This window comes from Lepidochelys olivacea (genome assembly GCF_965140295.1).
Source record: "Lepidochelys olivacea isolate rLepOli2 genome assembly, chromosome: 1".
In the NCBI taxonomy this organism is placed as follows: Eukaryota; Metazoa; Chordata; order Testudines; family Cheloniidae; genus Lepidochelys; species Lepidochelys olivacea.
The window spans coordinates 254,381,458-254,403,477 of record NC_140411.1 but is presented as its reverse complement, the minus strand read 5'-3'; the positions used below and the strand labels follow the sequence as shown (position 1 = coordinate 254,403,477).

Here is a 22,020-nt window from a genome sequence, read left to right as displayed (position 1 = left end):
CTCCTCTGTGGTAGCAGCTGCCAGGGCCCCAAGCCCCTTTAAATCCCTGCCTGAGCCCTGCTGCCCCGATGGAGCCCTGGGGATTTAAAGGGCCCCAGGGCTCCAGCCGCCGCTACCACCCCGGCCCTTTAAATGCCTGCCGGAGCCCCACCGCCACTACCCCAGGGCTTCGGCAGCAGGGCTCCGGTGGGTTTTTAAAGGGCCAGGGCAGTAGCAGTCGCTGGAGCTCCGGGGCTCTTTAAATCCCCACCAGAGCCCCCACCCCCCCCACCCCTACCCCAGGGCTCGGGCAGCAGGGCTCAGGTGGGGATTTAAAAGGCTTGGGGCTCCAGCCGCCGCTACCACCCCAGCCCTTTAAATCCCCTCCAGAGCCCCGCCGCCGCTACCCCAGGGCTTCGGAAGCAGGGCTCAGGCGGGTATTTAAAGGGCCCCGGGGCAGTAGCGGCGGCTGGAGCTCCGGGGCCCTTTAAATCCCGGCCTGAGCCCTGCTGCCCGAGCCCTGCCGTAGCGGTGGTGGGGCTCTGGTGGGGATTTAAAGGGCCCCGGAGCTCCAGCCACTACTACCCTCCCTGGGCCCTTTAACTCCCAGCCTGAGCCCTGCTGCCTGAGCCCCAGGGTAGCGGTGGCGGGGCTTTGGCAGGGATTTAAAGGGCCCCAGAGCAGTAGCGGCCGCTGGAACTGGCAGGCCGTGAAACATGGTAAATCCACAAAACCGGGGCTCAGGCAGCAGGGCTCAGGAAGGAATTTAAAGGGCCATGGGCAGGGGGGTAGCAGCAGCTGAAACTCCGCAGCCCTTCAAATCCCCGCCACAGCCCTGCTGCCGCTACCCCAGGGCTTTAAATTGCCCTCTCGGAAAGCCGGTCCTGGTACGGCGCACCGGCTCTTACCGGTACGCCGTACCAGGGCATACTGGCTTACTTTCACCTCTGCTTAAGGTTTTGCCTAGAGGGATTCTTGATGTTTTGAATCTGATTACCCTGTAAGGTATTTACCACCCTGATTTTACAGAGGTGATTCTTTTACCTTTTCTTTCATTAAAATTCTTCTTTTAAGAACCTGATTGATTTTTCATTGTTCTTAAGATCCAAGGGTTTGGGTCCGTGTTCACCTGTACAAATTGGTGAGGATTCTTATCAAGCCTTCCCCAGGAAAGGGGATGTAGGGTTTGGGGGGATATTTTGGGGGGAAGATGTCTCCAAGTGGGCTCTTTCCCTGTTCTTTGTTTAACACGCTTGGTGGTGGCAGCATAGGGTTCAAGGACAAGGAAAAGTTTGTACCTTGGGAAAGTTTTAACCTAAGCTGGTAAAAATAAGCTTAGGGGGTCTTGCATGCAGGTCCCCATATCTGTACCCTAGAGTTCAGAGTGGGGAAGGAACCTTGACAGGAGTGTAAGTTGTATATTTAGAGTTTAGATTTATCACATGTAGGGACCGTATTTTGATTCCAATCCTCCACTATCAATCTAACTATAATTAAGATATACCCTATTCTTCACTTTTAGGTAGAAGCAAGATGCTATCTATATTAAGTGCCTTTGTGTTAACTAGGGCTACTATGTGTCCCTATATTAGACACAGAGCTAGCCCTGATGTGCACAGTTTGAAGCTAGCTCCAAACTCTTCCAATGCTCAGGAAAAAGTTTACAAATCAGGAGTTATTCAGGTTTCGGGTAAGGTTCACCTCTAGTTTGTCAAATTACGCTCAATATTATTTTCACCATCTTTATATGCTTTCACCATTTAAATTTCTAAAGACTTGGAAACAATATTGACATTCTTTTCTCTTTCCCCTGGAGTGTTCGAATTTTGTGTCATCTTTCTAGGAACCTTATCCAAATTCTGCTGGAGTCAACGGAAGTCTTTCCACTGACTTCAATGGGCTTTGGGTCAGGCTCTTAGCAAAGGAGCTATATGCAATATTCTTAGATTGTCTCTTTTCAATGTGTTTTCTGAAGTAAGATAATGTTTGCTTTTTTATTACAATTATGTTACTATCTTCTGTCTCTTAACATATTTATTAAGGCCTTGTACATTCCAGTGAAATTTGAAATGAGCAGTTCTTTACATGTAGGTCACAGCTCATTGGCAGAGGGTCCTAAATCAGCTTCCTTTCTCTGTCTCTGATCTCCCACTGAAGCAGATTTTACTTGTAATTGGTCCTCCTCAGATCACAGAAGCACTCTATAAATCATTATATCAGTTTCTGTAGTGCTTACCATGGAAACCAACACAAAGGATTCTGCGGAAGCCCATTTACCACTCACTTCTCAAACTGATGCACTGTGCATCCTTAGGTGAGTCACTTGACCTCTCGTTGGACTAGTTTCTCAGTAAAAGGGGGAGAGTGACAACCGTATTTGCAAAGCCACATATAAAGGCTAAGTATTATAATAATTTTTTTCTCTATGCTTCATGCCCTAGTCTCAACCCACCATCTCCTGAAACTACCACGGCTGATCCTTGTCAGAATTATCAGTACTTTGAAAACTGCCACTACTTAGTTGCTTCTTCCTACTCCTTACAGTAGGACTTCTGGTTGGCATCAAGTGAGGAACTGAACAAACAACAGTTGTTCTCTCAAACTGCCTCCCATTTGTCTTAAGAGGGAAGGTATTTCTAGTGGACGTTTTTGCCTGCCAAAGGATGGACTTAATCAGTTAGCAGACTCTCCCATCTTGAAGTTGGATTCACTATGGTTTTAATTTTCCCCTCAGTGAATCAACTCTGCTGACTAGATTCAGTGTTTTTTACATGGCTGCGGCACTGATATGTGAGTAAGTATAATGGTAACTACTGAAGCCAGTCCTGTGACAGAGTACTGACCCTTAACTTGACCTAGATCATGTGACTGGGCCTGGAAATAGAGTCTTGGTTCTTTCCAGCACTCCTGTGCATCAGATGCTTATTACAGGAGAGGAGGAGCAGGCCATATATTTACAACTGCCACTGCTGACAGAACTCAAACCAAGAGAGCTCAATAGGGTCAAATCTGCCCAATAAGTCAAATGGAAACTTCCCATGATTGAGTCAGAAGCTGTGGAAAATTCTCATATGAAGTAATTCTTATAGCGCTTACAGTTCTCTTAGGACATTGTTAATTTTGTGTCAGAATTGTTCTGAAGAGCTTTCCTATTTCTACTTTGCTACTGAAATCAAAGACATCCTCCCAAACCTCACTGGGTGAAAAACTATTGAGAATTCCAATTCCATAAAAGGAAGGGAGGGTAGTTATTTTTTTCCCAAACTAATACACAAAGTATAGTTTAGGGAAGAAATATAAAATCACAGCTTGCTTTAAAAAGTGTACAAAAAGAATGCCTTTGCAGTAGCAAAGTTAAGCTACTGACGTGCTCATGCAGTAAGTATTTTATCATTAAAATTAGTCTTTTTTTAAGCATACTCCAGTTCACATCCCTAGGATAGTATGTAATAACTTGTGGCACTGTTTTAAAAATAAAGTCTTTGAATATGCCAACCACAATAACCTTAAGGTCTGCAATGGCTATTCTGGGAAACACATTATTTTGACATTTCTGAACATCTCAGCCAGAAATGCCTCACCCAGCAAGAAGTGCCACTGTCTTGCTTTAAGTTGCCGTGAAAACTACTCCACTGGTAATTAGCTACATCGGATCCTTTCAAAAATATATATACACTATAACAGTGGGGGGAAGTTACTTTAAACTGGTTGTCATTGTACCCCAAATCCTGAAACTTGGGTGAAATTTTCAAAACCAAACACTTTAGATGTAAGAGTCTAAATCACTTGGGTGCTTTTGAAAATGTTGCACTAGACAATAATGCAACTTTGCTAACTTATTAAATCTTCATTTTTCACTTGTTCTTTGGTTGAATCACAGTGTCAGATTCAGAATCTGTCAGACTAGCTCGTGGAGCCCCCAGGAAGCCGATTTTTAAAAGGAAACCATGGGAGAAATAGAGAAAAATGTGCAGACCTCTCATGTCACTCAGGAGTGTTTCCCTGTGAAGCTGGAAGCTAGGAAGCTATGAAATCAAAGGGAGCATGAAACCAGTGCTGACCATCAAGCCAAGCGAACACGCTTATGAATCTTTCAAGCAACAACTCAACTGACTAGAATTTTTCTTCATCTCTTTTGGTCTCTGGAGAAAGATTAAGTTTGTGACTGTTTCAGTGGCGGGCAGAGATAAAAAGGAAACATCTTTCTTGAGTAAACCATAATGAGATCTGACAGATCATCTCAGTGCAGAACCATGTCAAAGAAATAAGCACGAGAACTGTTTGGTTTTTTTAGCTCATGAGACTACATTCTCTATTGAGTAAAGTTACAAACTTGACTGGGTCTTCCTATATGAAATTGCTGCCCACATTCTGAACCCCATTAAGGTTGCTTTGTACTGCTTTGCAAAGCAGCCTTAAAGTCAGTTTGACAACTCCATGGCATTTCCCAGGTATAGAGGAAATCAGCCACCCCCTTCTCCTCTTGACCTTAGCACAGGAGTCATCTCAGGGGTATGGCTAGGGAAGGGATCCTCCGGAGGATCCCTGCAGCTGGGTGTAGTTTAGAACAGTCCTGAGGCACAGCCAGGGATGTGGCTCTCTAAAATTGTGATACAAAGCAGGACACAACAGCACTCCTGGGGCAGTAAAGTGACAGTTGAGCCCTGAGGAAGAGGGGCAGCTATCCATTTAGGGTCATTGCAGTTGGGTGCAGTTTAGAGCAGCTCCAAGAGGCAGCTGAAGATCTGGCCCTCAAGCTTACTCTGCATATAAAATTTGCATGGCTTTAATTAAATTCCTTTCAAAACTGATTTTAGTTAACCTGGTGCAAGTCCTGTGTGGGGACTAGCCCCAACTCCTATCTGTGGATATGACAGAAGAGTTCCATCTCCTGGTACAGCTATAGGCCTAATTCTGATCTCACTTCAACGGGTTTTACACGACTGTAATTCCATTGACTTCCAGAGAATTATGCAGGACTCACACAGGTGAATATAAAGGGCCTGCTTTTCAGTCTTCAGGTGAACCCCATTTTTCTGTGTGCCAAGACATGCCTGCTTTGTATGTGCATACCTGGATATAACCCATTACACATGCACCTATTTAAATGCAATTCTCTTGTCAGACATGCACACAAAATAAGTGTGCATTTGTGCGATCCCATAGTGTCATTCATATTACAGTGCTCATACAAATCCATTCACCACAGGGAGAGCTATTCCTTAATTGCATTTGATAATCCACCCCCAGGCAGATCATCATGGGTTTAAGTGGGACTAAAGTGGCATAGAATCCTTGTGCTGGCCCTCTGCCCATGGGTGAATTTCACTCAGAGAACTAAGGGTCTGATTTTCAAAGGTATTTAGGCACTAGAAGATGCAGATAGGAACATTGTGGTATTTTCAGAAGCATGTATGCAGATTAGGCACCTACCTGCCATTGAAGCTACCATTCAATACCTTTGAAAATCTGTCTCAAAGTAATAAAAACATCACATTTATACATATTAAAGTGCACAGCCATTCAGAAGGTGGCTATTTTCTCTAGTCGTGGTGCATTGAGTTTATAGCTGAAATTGTTTTCTTACAGGGTTGTCTCTGCAAATCATGGGCTGTTTTTGAAAAGCAATGAAAAAAGTTAACTGGGTTCTGCAACTTATGACACACCAGTACCCCAGAGTCCCAACGGCCTTTTATGGTGCTGCAAACTCTCTTCTCCTAGCCATTAACAATGACATATTAATCCATTCACAACGTTTCCCACATTTTAATAACTCTTGTTGTGTTCATGCACCACACAATCAAAGTAATCTCTTGTGGTTTGTCATTCCCTTCCCATATTACTAGGTCATTATAAGTATTTATTTTCTTAAGTGCCAAGAAATTTAGAGCTTACAATTAACACCATTTTTTTGATACTGCAGTTATAAACAGGGATTTAGGTCTTTTCCATTATGCTCCCAGGACAGACAAAGATAAGCATTAGAGAGTATATTAAAAAATGCTTAGGAATGTTCACACAACCAGTTTGCTGGACTAGCTAAGCAATGGAAGTGGCTACTATTGGACTCTTCCATATTAAGGGTATAGATATGGGAGTAAGAGGAATTAATTCCTTTTTCAAACGTGCTTGTGTTCCAGCTGTATAAAAGCAGTACAATAATTTTTAAAGATTTAAGAAACCTTAGCACTTACAAAGCACTTTTCATCTTCATATACTACTTAACTAATGAATCCAATCCTCCAACACCCCTGTGAGGTCAGTATCTATCAGTTAGTGGCATTCCCAATTTTGCCAAGGGGGAAACTGTATTGAGCAAGATTAAATGACTTGCTTAGCTTCCAGAAAGTCAATGTCAGTGGTAGCTCCCAAGTGCCTGGCTCCTGAGTCCTATGTTGAAATCTTTAGATACCACCACCCTTTATTTATATATTTAGCACCACAAGAAAAAAAAACAAAAAAACAAGGGACTAGATAATTCAGGAAACAAAAAATGGAAGACAGGGTGTTTCACGTCTAGGTGATTAGTTTAAATCTGACCTCAGTAGCTAGAAGGCATCTCTTTCTGAAAGCTGTTTGCATCGACGATCAAATGTGAAATGAGTAGGTGATCTCAGAGCACTCCAAATTTACTTCGCAAAAGAGAACACCCTCGCTGGCAGTCTTAACAGAAAGCTCAAAGCACAGAGACTGAACTAGTAGTTTATGCCCAAATTTCCTGATCGAGGTTTTTCTATGTTAAGAGAAGTACCAGGACAAAATTAGACATTACTTAAAACAATCGGAATTGCAAAAATGGAGCATTAAGACTGAAAACCAGGGCCCTGATTCTGATTTCACACAGGATTTATGTTGGTCTAACTCCAAGTTACTCCAAATTTATTCCAGAACTGAGATCAGAATTAGGCCTAAGAATCATTTAGGTTCCATAGGACCTATTGAGCAACACTTCCCATGTCTGCTTGAGTAATCCCATTGGAGCGACAGTCTGGAAGAAAAAGGACAAAACTACCACAAGTATCCAATTATTTTAAGATTTAAAATGACAACAAGGATGAAATGAAAGGCAAGCTCTATTCTGACAAGCAACAACATGTAAAAGAAGGGAAGATCTTGGAACTGGACAATATAATAATCGTGCATCAGAACTGACAAATGAACTATTAGCTTATTCAAACAAATGAGTGGTAGAGAAGAATGGGGATACCATCACTGTTGAAATCAAAGATGGCTCACACAGAACTCCTCACAGGGGAAGTGTCAATGTCCATGAACCTAACTTGGGCAACATCCTGGAAACCCTTATGCATAATTCTTACTCGTGTGAAATTTCACTGAGTTCAATGGGATCACTCCCATTAGTAAAAACTATTCATGTGAATAACGGTTTGCAGAACTGCACATGTGAACTTGTAGGTAGTAACCAAAATGACCAACAGGAGGATAAACTGCATTTAGAAATAAGAGAAGGGAGATAATAATGAAGAGAAATATTATATTTACACTGCAATGTAAGCCCAGGGTCAGACTCTGGCTTGACCCCAAACCCCACTTCCATCAACACACAAATCTCTCAGTCTCTGGCTCGGACCTAGGGTCCTAGGACTCTGCGGGGATGCAGAGTCCAAGTGCAAGCCAAGCTGGGACCCAGGTCTTGAGCCCTCTTGCTTTGCAGTGTAGATGCCCTCCCCACAACTCTAGTCCTGGTTGTCAGCCAAAAGTGTCCCACAATCCCATGGGCCAACTTCCTTTGTCTATCTCCAATCGATTCCAGTGAAAACAGAAGCAACTCTCCCGCCCCCTATACTGCAGCAGCTCAGTGAGTCAGCATTAACCTTACCACTGTTTTCTGACCGCCAAGCTGCAAACACACCAAGAGCCTTCTGTGGTTACAACAGAGACTGAACAAAAGCAGCTGTTTGCAAAGTGCCCTGCTTCATGGTCATGGGAGCACAGCCCGATTTTGGTAAATCTCTGGTGCAAGGCCAGCAAACGGTAGACTTCAATAAGAGTACCAGGAGTGACTATGCATAACAGCAAATAGCAAAGAAGCTGGCAGTACTGCAAATTTGTTAGACTGTGACCAGTGCTGGGAGCGGACTAAATGGCTCAAGACTGAGTACGGGAAAGCCAAGAACCAGAACAGCACCTCGGGCAGCTCTCCAACGTCATGCCCATTTTATAGGGAGTTTAACGGGGTGCTGGGCAGTGCACTGAGCACAGAGCCAACCGTGGTGGATGACGACCTGGTCAGCTGGGATGGCGCCCTGCTGGCCCCAGAATCTAGAATGGAAACTGATGGGACCCAGCAGCAGGCACCGAGTGAGGACAGTGAAGTGATGCTGTTGCTGAAATTGGTCCTAAAAGAGGCTTTGGAGCAGAAGCAGCAGCAGCGCATCCTGGGGCCATACTTAGAGGAGCTGTTTGATGCCCACCATGAGGAATTATCCACTGTGGAGCGGGTAGCAGTCACGGAAGGGACAGAAGCCAGCCACGAGCCTGGTAAGTTTCTGGATTCATTTTAATGAATATGAATACAGTAATGGAAGGGATTTCTGTTCTATGAACCAATGCAAATGTTATCAGAAGCCCTGGCTAGTAGCGTATATCTGCTAATGGCGGATTGCATGCCAGTGCCTTGGCAACCTCCCCGCCCCCATCATGTGGTGTTCAAAATGGCAACCAGGAAATGCAAACAGTAAAAATGCCTTGCAAGTGAATTTTTACTGGAAAGGTGCAGATTTTTGCTTGGGCCATTCCTGTTTCTTAAAAATAACAACTTTACATTGCCATGACTGTCAGTATGCCACTCTGTAACCAATCAAAGCTTTGTCAACCCACCTGAAAACAGTGAACTGTGGGGGGCAGACAGCAAGTGTGGAAAATGGGGACAGGGTTGAGGGACTAATAAGTGCCTGTATAAGACAAAGCCCTGAATATCAAGACTGTCCCTACAAAATCGGGACATCTGGTCACCCTAGGGGCAGATGGGAGGTGGAAATGTGTTCCATTTACAAATCTAGTCCATTTCAGTACATAGGTGACAAAAATCATTTGTCCCAAATATGACTGGGGTTTGAAATTTTGTGCAGAAAGGTGTAGAAATGTGGTTAAGGAGGATGGCTGTGGAACTCTGTGTTTGCACGCAGCCATAATAGGCTAAGCCATGTGGAAGCTAACAGAGAATCCTGTTGATTCCCTCATGAATTCTGACCTAATCCTTGGTGCCAATAGCTGCAAACCCCAGATAGATAGTCACACTGCAGGGAAGGGCGTATTTCCCAGTGGCACTTTGGTAGCTGACCAGCCCACTCCACAAACAAATGTGCTGTTTAGTCACTATACATTAGGCTACTTTGGTTGCATATGCTGCAGGGAACACCAGCAACTTGGAATAACATCTCCCTTTGCCAATCAGGCACCACAGAACCATTATGTCCTCCAAAATGTTGAAATAGCCTGAAATGATAGAAGCTTCTGTGGTACAGCCATGGATGGCAGCCCCACCCAAACCAAAGTAGTTCTGCGATTGTTAGAAAAAAACCCACTTACCCTGATCTCTGCTCTTCTTTCACTGTGATTAACAAGGCTGTAACTTCTGTGGTCTGAAGCCGCCCTCTCACAATATAGTGAAGTTCAGTTTGGAAAAGTAACATTTTGTCCTTGACATTCTAAACAGATTCACAGATTTTTTCTGTGCTCCTGCACTGAGCTAATTGAGATAGTAGCCCCCTGTGTCTTGTCCTGTTCCAGGCCCCTTGACCTCTACTGGCTGCAGGACTTCCACAGCTTGCCCACACTGCAGCAGAAGCCTGGCCCAACTTACCTTCACGGACCGTTCCAAGAGGAAGCGTTTCCATGATGAACTTATGGTTGAAGTTCTGGACAGGGCCCACAAGCTGGTCCAGTACCAAGAGAGAGGGACTTGCAGCTAGAGGAGAGCAGGGGTGAAAGTAAGCCAGTATGGGCCGGTACGGCGTTCTGTAAGAAGTGGCCACCAATACCAGCCCATACTCAGCTGACGTTAAAGTGTGGCCGCAGCAGCGGCCAGAGCCCCGGGCCCTTTAAATCCCAGCTGGAGCCCCAGGCAGCGCAGGCCGGGCAGCGCAGATGGGCTGGCTCGGGGACACTGACCCCCGACAGCCCCGCCCCTTCTGCCCAAGGCCCCACCCCTTCTGGGGGCTGGAGCCGGCCCCTGTACCAGTAAGTGTAGAATGTTACTTTCACCCCTGGGGGAGAGGCATGATGAGAGGCAAGAGGAAAGACTCAAGCTGGCTACACATCTTGAGGACGGGGTTTCAGCACGGAAGCAGGCACTTGATTCGCTTAGACCCAACTCTAAGCTCATGCACTAAGAGGTCCCAGATTCAATCCTGCCCACCGACGACCGGGGTCTGTCAGTGTTACAAGTGGGGGCTCGGGTGTTAAAAGTTGGGGCTTGTCCGGGATTTCAACTGGAAAGTCTCTAAAGCTTGGGATGTGCTTCCTCAGGTAGGGGAAGTATGTAACCCACACTCCTCCTGGGTGTGGTGTTTCTGTCCCATCTAGTGGCACCGAGACTACTTAGAAAGAGATTAATGAGTTTGCTCTACAGCTTTAGCCATATGGCTTTTAGCTCATGCAGTAGAGGCTCATGCACTAAGTTCCAGAGGCTCCAGGTTCAATGACGACTGGGGTATGTCAGCATTACAGTTTGAATTGGCCAGCCCTAAAATAAACTAAGGCAGCGAACTAATTCATCCAAAAGAAGAAAAGTATTGAATAGAGGAGACAGCATGGCATATTGAACCTCGATATTATAGTGAAAGGACATAAGAGGTGAAGTGACACTGCAGTTAACTTTCACCTTGTATTCATGATATTCCCATATAAACCTTTTTCCTCAGAGCCCATATATTAACAGGAGGGTAAGAGCCAGCAATGGATCATTAATTTAATATGCTTTGCTATGTCAGTTATGCAGAGTTCAATAGGACAAATGGTTACAAAGGGGGCATTTTTTTGGTAGGAAGAAAATCTAGCCATACCATTCTTATCTTGCATGCAAGGTACTTCCTACTGCCCTGTCTGTGATACTAGCTTTTTGAAAACAGCAAGATCTGGGCACCCATTCTTGTTCTGTCTGGAAGAGGTCAGATAGTTATTTTTACAGCAAAAGGGTACAGCTTTTCAAACTGGAAAGAGCTCAGCTCACGTAGTTTTATGGTGATGTTTGCTGGTGAAACAGAATTGTTTTTAAGTTGGCACACTGCCCATCATCCACTGTTATCTTTTGGTCATTACAAAAGGAGGCCTATAACCATCTCTTTTTTTTTCCTTTATAGAATACCTTTGGTTCTGTTCTAGGGTAACAATGCTAGGCCTCCTGGACTGGGCCGGAGATAATCTAAAGTCATAGTGCGCAGAACATATTCGTAATTATGTTCTAAAGTCACAGTGCCAAGTACACAGGTGTACATTTGCCATCCGCAGTAATATATTCACTGAAACATAGTGACAACACCATGCTGACTGAAGAACAGTCATCCTCCATGGCTCCAGCTTTCTCATCTTCACTCTTGACAGTTCTGCCTTACATTACAGAAGCCTCTGCTGCACAAGACTAGAGAGAGTAATTTCTTTAACTGCAGCAATCCAAGTTATACCTAAACCCTCACTACGGTCATATTGGTTTTACTCTGTTATACACTGGATATGGACTTGCATAACATTGATGAAGACCAGACACAGAAAAAAGAACAGGTTTCAGAGTAACAGCCGTGTTAGTCTGTATTCGCAAAAGAAAAGGAGGACTTGTGGCACCTTAGAGACTAACCAATTTATTAGAGCATAAGCTTTCGTGAGCAACAGCTCACTTCCTTGCTGTGCTGTGAAGACACTTCCTCAGAAGAACATCCACTTTTCTCTTTTTATGGTCAATTCTCAGTAATAATTACACACACAACATTATTATTGTGTGGATTCTGCTTAAAACAAAAAAACACTCTCTTCTCTTCCCCACATACAGTTTAGGCTGGTGAAGAGGTGACAAACTGACAGCCCTAAACAATGAATAGAAAATTCCTCTTGTTGAGAGGGAAATGTTAATTGAATCACCCTTAAAAGTAAACATGGGGTTTAATTTTCAGAAAAATTCAGTTTGCAAAATCAGACTATATATTGTGATACAGCATGGTCAGAGGGCAGCAGGAGAGTGATCCTATTGGGATCCAGGAAGTTAGCAGGCAGAGCCCGCCCACTGCTAAAGGATCCCCCCGCAGCCTAAGGGGGGGATCCACAGGGCCTGGAAGCCAAGTGATTTGGGGGGAAAACTAATAAAATAACAGGAACAGGAGTGCGGATTAGATTTCATCTGGTAGAAGGAAAATGCTGATTGGATTTGGGGGAGTTTGGGCTTCCCTGAGCCTTAAATCCATCCTTCTGGGAATTACTCCCCAATTCTTACTCTAACCCTGTGCTTTTTCACTGGAATGTTTCAGATCTGTAATGCTCACATGACAGGATCAGGGTGTGTTTCTAATAGTGACCTCCATGATTGCTACTACATTTACTGTTTAAGGTTTCTCATTATGATGACTGAATAAACAAACAAACAAACACTTTTCAGCAACCCACAGCTACTTACAGTTTGACAGGAAATCATCACTGTTCGAAAAATTAAATCCTGCCTTTGTTTTCTGAACTAGACTACAAATTCATTGGACAGACACATAAGCCTCATTAATATGGTATTGTTGACTCATTAAAACTGATGACCATTATTTGTGACATGCGTATTTTAATATTATGCTCAGTGCTATAAAATATCTAAAACCACAGTTACATATATATTGTACACTGAAATTCATTTGAGAGGGAGATTGTTAATGTTTATGGTTCCATGATCAATTCTGAAGTAAAAACTTGAAAATAGTCTGTTAAAATATGTCTACTAAGAAGATTATTATGTATGGGGCCAGATCCTCAGTCCCACTATAGCCCCTTTGCACAGCAAAGCTGTCTTAACCAGCTTCTGGAACATTCCCCCTACCCAAGAGGAATTCTGGAGTGGTGGGTGCAGAGGGCATTCTTGTAAGAAAGGGGGTAAGGCCAGGACTATTCTGTGCCCTGGTGTTCCCTAGCTGCTGGAATGGCTTCTTGAGGCCATAGGCGGCCAGGCACAACCTCAAGCACTACTGAGGCTGTTCCCTGGCTGGCTCAGCTCTGAGGCACCATAATATTGCGGTACTGCCTCCACTCACACCTCCACTCTCAGTGCAGCTGAGATGATCTACTCGCTGCCTTTTCAGGTTGGCAAGTGGCCCAGAGCACATGTAAAGTGTGCGCACTCAACAGGTACCGTCATTTTAGTTTCTAGAGTTGTTGTTCAATTGCAGCTTGAATCTAACAAATCTGCAGCTAAAGTAGAAAACAAACATCAGTGGTGATTTTAAGCACTATGGGCAATTTATGAGGCTCTCCCCGAACTGGATAAGTGAACCTCAGAAGACAATTTAAGTTCACACCCAAAAGTGAACTGTCAAACATATACAATATCCTATAATTTACTAATTATGGTGCCTCAGCTGAGCCTGCCAGGGACCAGCCTGGCTTCCAGCGCACCTAGAAACAGCCTCAGTACTGCTTTAGGTTTTGCCTGGCTGCCTATGGCCTCAAGGGCAACAAAGATGATCAAGGGTTTGGAACAGCTTCCACAGGAAGCAAGACTAAACAGTTTAGGGCTGTTCAGCTTAGAAAAGAAACTAAGGGGGGCATGATAGAGGTCTATAAAATCAGGAATGCTATGGAAAATGTGGATTGAGAAGTGTTATTTACCCTTTCCCACAATACAAAAACCAGGGATCACCTAGTGAAGTTAATATGCAGGAGGTTTAATGCAGATAAGAGGAAGTACTTTTTCCACCCAACACACAGTCAGCCTGTGGACTCATTGCCACGGGACATTGTGATGGCCAAAAGAATAACTGGACTCAAAAAAGAACTAGATACATTCATGGAGGATAGATCCATTAATGGCTATTAGTCAAAATGGTCAGGGATGCAACCCCATGCTCAGATCATCCCTAAACCTCTGACGACCAGAAGCTAGGAGTGGAAGACGGGTGTATCACTTCAGAATTGCCCTGTTCTTTACACTGTCCATGAAGCTCAGTTACTGGCCACTGGGCTACATGGACCATTGCTCTGAATCAGTACGGCAGCTCTTATGTACTTCCAGCCCACTCACATAGCCTTGTACCCCCCCCCTTTTTTCATCTAGCCTTTAGTTCAGCAAAGCACTTAAACACACTGATTTGGGCCAGGAGAGCTCCCCTTTCCCTATCTTCTTCCATACATGCCTCCATATCTAATCCCAGGCAGACATAACCCCTTTAATGAAAAGCCTAAGGACCTAGCATATATCTAGTATCCTCTGCTGGATCCAGATGGTTTCTTCTTTTCTCACATCCCAGTGGAATGAAAGAAGAAATTAGTCTGGGTCCAACAGAGAAAGTATAGATCTGCTGCGACTTCATTACAGGTAAAGGCAACATGGCTAAAGAAGATTCATTCAGCTTAATGGATTCAAAATATTTTCAGAGGTTCTGGGTTACTTTGGGAATAAGACTAGGTTGTGCATCCTACTTTATACCCCCATAATGTTTCAGAGAGATCAGATGAAGTGTGTTTGAGCTAAAGTTTAAAGAGAGAGAGAGAGACTAACGTAAAACTGTTCTAACTCCATCCCCTCAGACAGAGACAAACACCTACAAGATCTCTATCAAGCGTTCTTACAACTACAGTACCCACCTGCTGAAGTGAAGAAACAGATTGACAGAGCCAGAAGAGTACCCAGAAGTCACCTACTACAGGACAGGCCCAACAAAGAAAACAACAGAACGCCACTAGCCATTACCTTCAGCCCCCAACTAAAACCTCTCTAGCGCATCATCAAGGATCTACAACCTATCCTGAAGGACGACCCATCACTCTCACAGATCTTGGGAGACAGGCCAGTCCTTGCTTACAGACAGCCCCCCAACCTGAATCAAATACTCACCAGCAACCAGACACCACACAACAGAATCACTAACCCAGGAACCAAACCTTGCAACAAAGCCCGTTGCCAACTGTGTCCATATATCTATTCAGGGGACACCATCATAGGGCCTAATCACATCAGCCACACTATCAGAGGCTCATTCACCTGCACATCTACCAATGTGATATGTGCCAGCAATGCCCCTCTGCCATGTACTTTGGTCAAACTGGGCAGTCTCTACATAAAAGAATAAATGGACACAAATCAGAGGTCAAGAATTATAACATTCAAAAACCAGTTGGAGAACACTTCAATCTCTTTGGTCACTCGATCACAGACCTAAAAGTGGCAATTCTTCAAAAAAAAAACTTCAAAAACAGACTCCAACGAGAGACTGTTGAATTGGAATTAATTTGCAAACTGGATACAATTAACTTAGGCTTGAATAAAGACTGGGAGTAGACGGGTCATTACACAAAGTAAAACTATTTCCCCATGTTTATTCCCCCCGGCCCCCGTTACTCAGACATTCTTGTCAACTGCTGGAAATGGCCCACCTTGATTATCACTACAAAAGGTCCTCCCCCACCCCCGCTCTCCTGCTGGAAATAGCTCACCTTACCTGATCACTCTTATTACAATGTGTATGGTAACACCCATTGTTTCATGTTCTCTGTGTATATAAATCTCCCCACTGTATTTTCCACTGAATGCATCTGATGAAGTGAGCTGTAGCTCACGAAAGCTTATGCTCAAATAAATTTGTTAGTCTCTAAGGTGCCACAAGTACTCCGATTCTTTTTGTGGATACAGACTAACATGGCTGCTACTCTGAAACCTGTTCTAACTCTGCTTCTCTGTCTTGTGTCACACAAAAAAAGAAGAAGCTGACCATGTTCTATTTCCCACCCCCACAAATAAAGTACATTTGCTTAATTTGTGCCTGAAATAAAATCTTGTGGGAAATTCTTGGGATAAAATTGCCACTTCAACATCAATTATTAGTTACCATATTAACTTGAGGTATATTTGCCCAGATTCCCTTGCTGATTAATTTTTCCATTTTTGTTCTGAAGAGAATTCTATTAATACCTTTTTCTTCTTTTTTTGGCAACCTGTTATAAGATGTTAAATCCTTGTTTCTTCAGCAGCGGTGCAATAGCGTCTCTTATTAAAAATACTGAAACACAAGCTTGCCCAGAGGTGTGTTTTATTTGATGTGAAGAGACCCAGTAAAAAATGCTGCCCTGGGACAGCTAGTGTTTCAGCCCATCCTGCAGAGATCTGGCAAGTTTTCTAAGAATTCTGGTGGGCTCTTTGGTTGGGATTTTATTAACCTTTTTCTAAAATGGTAGTTTTCCACTGATCTAGGGAAACATTCAAGTCTTCTTGGCTGAAGCTGCCATACAGGCAAAGGGAAAGCTCAAATCTCTTAATTAGTCAATGGGGAAAGCAGAAAGTAGAGATGTAGGGGTTAGATTAAAAAAAACTAACTGCAGTAAAAGCTTTTTGCAGACAGGCTGTGAATTTCCCCTCACAAATCAGTAACCGCTAAAGCATTTTTGAGATCAGGGTTATTCTACTGTACAAACTGCTGATGGGTGGGCAAACCAGCGAGATCCCCATCTGCAGTTGCTCAGGGGGAAAAATATCCCTGGTAAAATTCCATCAGCTTCAATGGAACTATAACAGGGATCAGTTTGGTCTCTGGTGTTTATGCCTTCATGGTTCTTTAAGACACCTATGGAGGGAGGGGTGCATGGTTAAGCAGACACTTCCTGCAGCAGAAGAGGTGTCTGCCATAATATGGAGAACTTGAGGGAGAGAGGTTAGTGATTTGCCATAGGATTCAGGGCTCAAAGCTGGGATTATTATTCTAGAGTCTATGCTTAAACACTTTGGGCTCAATCCATCTTCCATGGAAGTCAATGAGAGAGAGCATTTTCATTAAGTGGCAGTTGAATCAGGCCTTCAGATCACCATCTCTTTCTCTGTCTGCATTTATATCATGTATGGTCTTCGGAGTATTCACCTCTCTTAGAAATATTTTACTACCTTTGTTGTGTGGTTAAGATTTACTAATTTTAAGTAATTCTTAGTGAACAAACATCTTGTCTTCCCAACATCCCAGCCCTTTTTGTCTGCTTCTTCACCCACAGCCTACTGTCAAAATCCTAGCTGCTGAGCTTTCTGGGGCAGGGACTGTCTCATTTGTTCAGTACCTCCTACAGTGGGGCTCTGAATCCTCAATAGGCTCTTCAGGCACTGCCACAGAACATAATGGTCCCAATCCTCAGCCGGTGTAAATCAGTGTAGCTCCATTGAAACCAATAGAGCTGCTATGCTGACACAGACTAGTTGATGATCTGGCCCTATAAATACAATAATACTACTAGTAAGCCATTTTTATTTATTTTTTTTTGACTGATACTGTGACTGACTGCCTTTGTTTTCCTTATATCCTCCATGCTGGCAAGTGAAGCAGCCATCATAATGTGTTTGAATTTAAATCTCACTCCCAAAGGCAAAATAAAGACAAAAAGACACCCACCGCTTTCTCTCTTGGCTTCTCGCTTCAGCATGGAACACACATTTGCCATTTGTCTGGAAGACAGAATTGGCAGCATAAAAGATAACATTCTGGACATATTTCCTCACTGCTTGCAGATGGTTTCTCCAAATCTATTTTGTAAGTTATAAGAAACAGCTATTTGTACCTTGAAGACCACACCTAGCTCCAGAAGCATTCCTGTTACAGCTTAATTCTGCACCATACATAAGATTGCCTATGAAATTGCTTTCTAATATGCTGTTCTTTTCTCATTCAGCATCCTTGGAGTTTATTTTTATGACCTCTGACCTAAATTCTCTTCCCCCACAAGTCCTTCTGAGAAATACATCTCATGCATTGGTCTATGTGATATACACATCATAGGCCAGATTCCCAGTCAATGGAGCTATGCTGATATGCATCTGCTAGGGGTCTGACCCATTGCAACATATGTAACTGAGTTCTGTGAGTCCCTGAGCACACCAACTTGAATTTAATGTTAAAAACCTTGACCACCATGGCTTGGAAGTTGTCTCACATATCTATAGTACATACTAAAAAGATACATAAAACAGCCAAATTTCTCGTGTGGGATGCTGGGGAGAGCACTTCTGCATGTGGGTAAAAACGGTGCACTTGCTCTATAATGATTTCAAGCCATTTTATCAGATCTACATTTTTCATGTTCACACTTACTGAAGGCAGAAGCCAGAGCAGTCAATCAAGGTAGGTTGGGTGTGGATGTACCCTGGAAGGCCCCTGTCAGTTTGAGAGATTTCCAAAGCACCTTCAACAGAGTTATATCTACTCACAAAATAACAGGAAAAGCAGCTAATATGTACATAAACACTTGCAAGTGCACAGAAACTTTAATTTTGGCTTCAGCTAGTGGCAAGCCATCAAATTTTGAATTCCCTTTGTCAGAATTTTTGATCTACTGACCATCTGTTTGAATACCTTGGGATGCAGATTGCTGGATCTGCCCTTTGTCTGCTCAGCCAATCTGCTCGGACATTCACTCTTGGTTGACTCCCATAATTCCTCACTGAATAGGGGTGGGCATGTAGAATGATCTGGAATTCCTCCTGTAACTCTTTGTAGCCAATAAAGTATTTGATTTCTCAGATGACTCTGCAGCTACTTGATCTGTAGGTTCCTGGGAAAGCCTACCTCCTGTATACTTTACCATGACCAGCCACTGTTGACTTGAAGGTTCACTTTTCATGATTTCAGCCACAACTGATATCACATCAAAGAGTTACACCCTATGGCGCTCACATTAGAGACCATCCATAGACATGTCCACCATGAAAACTGCTGCCAAAGATTTTTCCTTATCGTGGCTCCCAGGCCAAAGGATTTTCTGGTCTTTAGTGGAACACCAAGAGAAAGAGCATGCATCCAGGCCAGAAGAACTCCAGCAAAGGAAATGGATGCAACTGAAGCATGTATAATGGACAAAGTGACCTCAAAATTCCTCCTTCAGGAGGATTCAATTTTCCTGTCTGCCAAGTCCTTAGGCAGAAAGTCATCATCTACTGACATGCTTGTATCCTTAACTAATCAAAGGAATGTCTCATGTCCTTTTGGGAGTGTGACTGGGTCAGCTTTAGATCAGCGCGCATTCTAGTGTTTTTTAGCTAGCCTTTCCAAATGCTCTGCTTTAGCTGGATTCTCCCAGTCTGCCTTAATCATCTCCTTCAGAGGTGCATGGAGAGGGATGTATGCTTCTGATTCCAAACCTGGTGGAAAATACTTGCAGGTAGTCTCACTACCTGTCTTTTCTACTTCTGGCACCTCATCAAGAAGAATATCCAACCCCTTTACTACCCCTCTTCCTTTCTTTCTCTGTTTCTAAAATTCATTGGCTGCGCTCTCTCTTGTCCTTCCATGGCCAGTTGCTTGGAGGAAAGAGGGAAGAAGCGGGAGCCCATGGACTGAGCATGGGGCCCAGAGAGTCCAGTCAGTGGGATATAGGGGGGCTCAGAGTGTCAACTGAGACTGGGTAACCCAGTCAGTGTGGGTTGGCACTGGGGAGTTAGGATGTACACCTGCTGGTCAACATCCTTGTTGAAGGATGAGGGAAGGAATGGAAACTGTGGGCCTTTTTGCCTCTTACTGACTACCCAGCTCATGAAATTTGGGCCATCCTGGCACTCTGCCCTCCGAGTGAATGAGCCTGCTTGCTGAGGTTTGAGGGACAGGGCTTCAAGCAGCCTCAGCTGCAGCTGAATGCCCAGGCATCTTGGTGTCTTTTCCAGAGGGTTTTGTCAGCAGGCTTCTTGCCATCTGGGCTCTGCTCCTTGCTTCAATCCCCTCCCATCCAGCCTAGCCCACAGTGGTGGTGGGAGAAGGCATCAACTATGCTGCGGGGCAGGGAGATGCCTGATCCACTGACTCCTGCCTGCTCCCTTGCTGATTCCTGCATCATCCTGGAGCCCCTTCTGGGTCAGACCTGCAGTGGGTTTTAGGAGTGGCAATTTGATACCCATAGAAGCGATGTAGTTCTCTGACCACACACCCCACTAAGGCAGTGGAGCACACCTGCTCTTTCCTGATATTAGAGTTTACCACACAGCTGAGGGGGATGCCGCAGCCAGAGTCCACAAACAGAAAACAAAGTCGCAGGGACAAAGTTCACAAACGCCTTCTGTGGCTCTTGCACTGACAGGAACAGCTCTGCCAGCAGCCATATTGCAGTTTATTTGTTCTAAGTCCATTTTTTTAAGTTACTCTGTGCAGGGGGTCGAAAGGGTTCATCAGGTCATTGCCTGCTACTTCAGGAAGCAGAATGAACTGGAAAGGAGTTCCAGGGTATGGCTACAGTGTGCCTTAATTGACTGGTCTCGTTTCTGCCTCCATTAAACGGCAATAAAGGGAAGAGCACTGTAATCTGCAGACTTTCCCCTGCATAAAAGAATCATTCAAAACATACGTACATGTCCATCTTTAAGGACATAACCCACATCCCATTGACTTGAGTAAGAGTTGGACCAAGCCCTATAACACCATTAAGTAATTAAACCTTGTAACACCACTCTGAAGTAGGTAGGAAAGCATCATATCCATTTTGCAGAAAGGAGAATGAGGCAGATATGTATTAGGTATCTTAGGCCTACACAACTTATGTGACTGAATAGGACCCCATTCTCAGGGCCGCTGGCCACATGCATACATCCACCCTGCCAGTGACAGCACCACTCCCAATACCACATCTCTGGTCCTGTTTGACTCTGGTCAGTAGACCACAGTGGAGACTGGATTCCCCTACTGCCCTCCGCCACTCCCGAAATAGTAAATGGTTCTCTGGCTCTGTTACCCAGGGTTCTTTCAAGCCAAAGCTCTTGGTAACTTTTACTTTGTGTGAGGTGGTGTCAGGAAATAAATCAGGGGAGACACGGCCGTCTGACCGATAGATGGCTGGCACAAACAGAACAACACAAAAGTGCTTTCAGTTAAAGCTAAACTTACTTAGTCTCAAGCACTTACACACGTCCACAATAGGTTAGTACATACAGCTCTACCTTTTGGCTCTCCCAGTTCATGAGGGCATGGAAGGTCACCAGAGGCTATGGAGCCTGACAGACAAGTGAGGAAAGAAGTCACCACAGCTGCAGGTGGGTTACAGGTAGGCTGAAGACAGGTCAGACACATGTATGAGGATGTGCAATAGCAGGGATACCAGGAGTGCAGCTGGATGGGGTCTTGCACTTGACATTTCACAGACGACCTCCTCAAAGAATCTGAAGCCAGTCTTGTGAAGATGTTAAATAACTCACCCAAGGTCACAGAGAGAATCAGTGTTAGAGCCAAGATTAGAGTTCCTGGCTCCCAGTCCTGAACCCAGATCACTAGAACATGCTCTTAATTTACAACTGTACTAATATGTGTAAGTCCAAATTCAGTTCATAATAGCTTTCCCCTGCAGATGTAGTATATTTTCTTAACAGTTCATTTCTCCTCAAATATGGGATAAACAAAAGAACATAAAAGTTAAAAAATACACAATTCCTTGTAAAATGAATTAAAATATGTAGCATCAAACAGACTTTCAAATGAATCCCGAGGAGTAATTCCTCTAGGGCTGCATTAAACAGGTGGCAAGAAAAGAGGCAGTAGTCTGAGATAATGCAATGTATTGACTCAAGGGAAGATCCTCAGATATTTGAAGCCAGAGAGTCTCCATCTGTAATCATTATACAGCTCACATTTCCAATAGTTTTGACCACCCTTGAGCTACATTAAAAAAGTACTGGTACTACCATTTGTATTATTGGACTTGTTAAGCCACCATGAAAATTATATAATGTATTAAGAAAATTGGCCCTAAAAGGCTTCCTTGTGATCTATTTTCTTAACAGATGAACTATAAATTAATAATACTTAACTCTTGTATAGCACTTTGGAATTATAGATTCCAAAGCACTTTATTGAAGATAGTGTAATTTCCCCCCATTTTACAGATGAA

At 43.9% G+C, this 22,020-nt stretch overlaps 1 protein-coding gene and 1 long non-coding RNA gene across 2 annotated transcripts in view; both read left to right on the top strand.

Annotated features, from left to right (window-relative positions):
- LOC311510935 overlaps window positions 1-22,020 on the top strand; it is a 169,994-nt gene that overhangs the window by 115,340 nt on the left and 32,634 nt on the right. The gene's annotated exons all lie outside the window — the stretch shown is intronic.
- Window positions 1,555-15,703, top strand: LOC311522441 (uncharacterized protein; the record flags this gene model as incomplete). The annotated part of the gene is made up of 3 exons (XM_084631778.1): window positions 1,555-1,669; window positions 8,017-8,481; window positions 14,713-15,703. The coding sequence occupies 3 exons, from the start codon at window positions 1,555-1,557 to the stop codon at window positions 14,901-14,903; spliced, it is 771 nt and encodes a 256-aa protein (XP_084487904.1). The 3' UTR covers window positions 14,904-15,703.